The 4,615-nt window shown below is 46.5% G+C and overlaps 1 protein-coding gene across 1 annotated transcript; it reads right to left on the bottom strand.

Moving 5' to 3' along the window:
• Positions 1 to 683: 683 nt before the first annotated feature.
• On the bottom strand, positions 684 to 4,372 carry LOC139438618 (testis-specific Y-encoded protein 4-like). The gene is made up of 6 exons (XM_071213686.1): positions 3,719 to 4,372; positions 2,117 to 2,194; positions 1,894 to 2,005; positions 1,675 to 1,820; positions 1,497 to 1,582; positions 684 to 907 (listed from the first exon to the last, which is right to left on the bottom strand). Exons 1-5 carry the CDS (start codon positions 4,286 to 4,288, stop codon positions 1,529 to 1,531), a joined length of 960 nt encoding a protein of 319 aa, XP_071069787.1. The 5' UTR covers positions 4,289 to 4,372; the 3' UTR covers positions 684 to 907; positions 1,497 to 1,528.
• Positions 4,373 to 4,615: the final 243 nt, after the last annotated feature.

Consider the following 4,615-nt stretch of genomic DNA (forward strand, 5'->3'; position numbering starts at 1 on the left):
TCCCAAAATAAAGTCTGAGAGAAGCACAGGAACTCATCTGAGATACTATCACAAGGAAACGTACTTCTTTAATGCAGTTCCCCATTTCATTTCGTTACTTAAGCCAGAAATCCAGTAGCACATTTACCACTTTCTCACGGAAATGTTCTTTCTCCACGTTCCCTGCCTCAAGGTATACACCTATATGCTGGCAGTGCTGGTACTGGCAGTGCAACTATTAGCATGCCAAGAGGTCTGCATTAATATAGATTTGGAAAACATTTTGTTCAAAGATGAAGTATTAACATTTCCTCCATCCTGCCATTAATTTGAATGAGAAATAGCTGTATCAGGTAAGCTCTATGCAAGCAACATAGCACAGATTCTAGGTCTTATCGGACTGTGATCCCCTTTCTCATGAAGCCCTTATTTTCACCTTCTCTCACTTTCCTTGTGAAAATAATAAGCCTACAATTAATGGGCCACTCTTTTCTATTCCCCTATTACCTAACAACTGACTTGGTAGGAAAAATTGTGTTTCCAACTGGAATTCCAAGGTATGTTACTTCCTCTCTCTCCACCTTTATACGTGTGAAAGTTCATAGACTTCTACTTCCTAGGTATGAAATAAAAATGCCCAAAGTAAGTAGAGTTTTTTTTTTCCCATTGAATCCACTCCAAAGAAGCACAAATATGCACAATGATACATACTTTGGACCTCTTGGTGTTTATTGTTACTTAGTATTATCATTCCATGTTTAAGCAAACTCATTCTTTGTATTTTCCACCACTAGCTTCATTCTTCATTTCTCAATTTTGTAAGAGAATAGGGGTTGATTACTTATTTCCTGCATCTGAAGTGGTCTTCTGCTATTTTAGTAAAGTTTGATGGTTTTCTCTCTCCGGATCCAAGAGAGGGGGGCAATCCCTGGAAAACACACACACGCATAAAAGATATTTAAATTGCTATTTCTCAAAATTAAAATTAAGTAGTTAGGTCAAAGTATCTTGGTCCTCCTGGACTGTCCACATTTTACTGACTTTGATATCTTTAAATTGTACCTCAGAGTTTAAAATTGTCCTCCACAATCTATGCAATATTGCCTAAATTCTCTGTATGGCTGTGCGATATGAGTACATGTGAGTCTTTAAAAAAACACTGTGGCAATCAAAAAGATAGGATCAATTCCATAAAGACTCGTAAATTTTATAGAGGTAAGAGAGCCCCAAACCTAAATATAGGAGCAAAGCATGAGCCCATACCTGTGGAATAATGCTTCAAAGAAGTGGAGATGATGAATCACGTGCATCAAGTGTCCATTCCAGTCATCCTCCTTTACCTTGTTTAGCTTTCTCTCCCATAAGCAGTTTTGTACTATAGTATCCCTTATAGGGTAACTACTTACTGACCTGGAGTTACGCTATGACTTACTTTTACTGTCTATTCCTCTACCAGAAGAAAGCAGCTTCAAAACACATTTATTCCCCACCATCACCACCCTACTTGAGATCCTTACCTGTCTGCCTCTCTGTTCCCTCTTCTTGTCTCTTATATCCTTAGGTAGTACTGCAGGGGATTCAGCCAGAGATCCTCACAGATGATCTGGTAATGGACAAAGACAAATGAGCCAGCATCCCCCACGGATCTTGGAAACCCACCAAGGCCATTTCTGATACTGCCCTTAGGGGACTTACCTCAGCAATTCTATTAGATCCTGCAAAGTTATGGTCAGACAACCAGTTGAAGAAGTTAAGGCTGGTATTGGAGTTACTGTAGCTGTTGGTCTGGCACTCATAATCACCGAGCCATTGGATTGGAGTGGAATGAGATGCCTTATATCCTGTAGAAAGAAGAAGATAGGGAGAGGGTCTTGTTCACCAGTTCCCCAAACTACCCACAGAACGACCTCTTACCAGTGATAGTAATGTCATACTCCTTAGTGATCACTTCATTTTGGAAGTAAGGGTTTCTCCCAAAGAAAAATATGATTTTGCAACTATTTGTAGGATGGATGAACTCTTCTACCTGAACAGGGAAAAGCAGAGACAGGAAAAATCACTCCAGGCCTTGCCTGATTCTATGCTTAATAAGTTCTCCCCTCACTTATTCCTATACTTTAAGCATCCCATCTCTTACCTTCAAACTGATCATATAGTTGAGCATATCCTGATCCTGGTCGCTGATCATTGCTGACATCAGAGGATGGTTCAGAATCTGCACTGGGTTAAGGAGTCAAATACACGAGGATGGCAAGGGTAAAAATGGTCAACACACCTGGAAAGCAATCAGAAGTAGGAAGACACATTTCCCAGAAAACTGCTATTGCTAGTTTATCTCAGTCAACCTCCATCCTTCTTTAAAAGCCTCCTTATATCCTATTTTCTGAGAGCTCCTGAACTTAATTTTTGTATGCATACAGGTGTCATGCCTGAAAATAGATGTTCTGAGGACAATCATTGATTAACCAGTGAAAATTTGGGGATGTTTACTTGAGGCAATGAATCTTAGATAAGCTTCTCTGGATTCTAAAGTGAAGCAAGAGTATATGATTAGAGTTCTAAAAGGACCATCTGATGAATGGGAAGCCATTTATAAGCTGAGTATATTGCATGGTGTCAAAATGCGCCCACAAAGACACAATGCTTAGTATGAAAAGGAATCTATGTGTTGAGGACCTGTTGTTTGCAGGCAGGTACCGGCAGTAATAGGCCAGGACAAATGATAAAGATTGCCATACAGAACCAATCTCTACTCAGTTACGCTAATAAATACCGGTTCTTTAAATGTGAAATGTGTTACGGAACTTCTATGTTATTCTTAATTCTATTAAAATATATATGGGGAAACGGACTTGGCCCAGTGGTTAGGGTGTCCGTCTACCACATGGGAGGTGTCCGTCTACCACATGGGAGGTCTGTGGTTCAAACCCTGGGCCTCCTTGACCCATGTGGAGCTGGTCCACGCGCAGTGCTGATGTGCGCAAGGAGTGCCGTGCCACGCAGGGGTGTCCCCCGTGTAGGGGAGCCCCACATGCAAGGAGTGCGTCCCGTAAGGAGAGCCGCCCAGCGCAAAAGAAAATGCAGCCTGCCCAGGAACAGCGCCGCCCACACTTCCCGTGCTGCTGACAACAGAAGCAGACAAAGAAAAAGACGCAGCAAATAGACACAGAGAACAGAGGGGGGGAGGGGGGGAATTAAATACCTAAATAGACTTTAAAAAAAAAAAATATATATATATATATATATATATATATTTACCACCAGGAAAAATTCCTGTGCTTTGCTGAAAAGTTACGGATTCATCAAAACTTCTGCAAGTGCTGAAGGTGGCCATTTGCTTCACTCGATACACTTAATTCAATAAGTATTCCATCCCCCCACAGGATTGCCTCCTTCCTCAGCCCTGACTTCCTCCCCCATCCTCTTGCCTAGTCCACTCCCATTGGAACTGTACTAAGGATACGATTTGTTTGTTTGTTTAGGCTCTTATGATCTTTTTTATTAAGGTATAACTAACATACAATAAAATGCACAACCCGTAGTTTGTTCAGTTTCCGCAACTGTACAAACCCACATAATCACAAGTCAAAACAGGATTTAGTACATTTTCACCACCCCAAAAGTTTCCTTGTGTCTCCTCAGTCAAACCCCCTCCCTGCCTTCAAGAAACCACTTCTATCACCAGAAAGGAGCTTTTTCTGCTCTTGGAGTTTAGCTAAACGCAGTTGTACAAGGATACGGTTTTGAACCAGAAGCCACGAATACGCTCAATGATGTTGCTTCTGCGCTCCAGGTGCGGCTTAAAGGCCTGCCTCAGCTTGTGCTTCAGCCGGCAAAAGGCCCGGTTGGTTCGGACTTTCACGCTGCTCAGCTCTAACTGCAGGGCCTCTAGCGCCTCCACTGATGTCTGGGCCGCCTCCGCATCATACCCTGGCTGGGCCCGCCCGCACTCCTCCTGCCCCTCCTCCAGGCTTTTCTGCTCCGCCTCTCGCTCCTGCTCTTGCACCTCCTCTTCCGCCACTACGTCCACTACCGCCATTACATTCTCCAGCACCATGTCCTCCTCCATCACCTCCATTTCCGGCAGCTCCTCCACCCAGAGCACCGCGGCCTCCTCGCAGGGCGCCTCTCCCGTCTCCATCCCTCCAGCTGGGTCCTGTGCCTCCGCCCCTGCCCTGCAGCTCTGTGGGGACCGCTGGCCAGGGCGCCCGAGCGACTCTCCTACCAGAGGGCCGCTTGCCAGGCCACGGAGGTGTTCTGAGCGTGCCTGGGGAGCCGGGCCTTCGCCAGGACCCGCTTCACTCGCCATGTGGCCCGGGCCGGTGCAGGCAAGGACGCCGCACACGCTCTCCCCAGGCCACGCCTGCGGGTACACCAGCGGCTCTGGGCTGAGCGGGTGGACCCCCGGCAGCCTGTGGCATGTGGAGCTGGGCGCATGCGCAGCGCTTGGTGACGGCAAGACGGCCAGTGGCGGGAAAGCCGCGCTTTCCACGCCCCACGCCGCTCCCCCCCCCCCCCACCCCTCCGGCGGCGCAGAGCCCTGGCCCCTCCCGCTCCTGCCCTTCCCCGCTCCTGCCCCGCCCTCACACTGGGCTGGAGCAAAGCCTGCGCCTGCAACCCGCAGCCCAGCCTTCGA

The sequence above is a fragment of the Dasypus novemcinctus genome, assembly GCF_030445035.2.
Source record: "Dasypus novemcinctus isolate mDasNov1 chromosome Y unlocalized genomic scaffold, mDasNov1.1.hap2 SUPER_Y_unloc_3, whole genome shotgun sequence".
Lineage (NCBI taxonomy): Eukaryota > Metazoa > Chordata > Mammalia > Cingulata > Dasypodidae > Dasypus > Dasypus novemcinctus.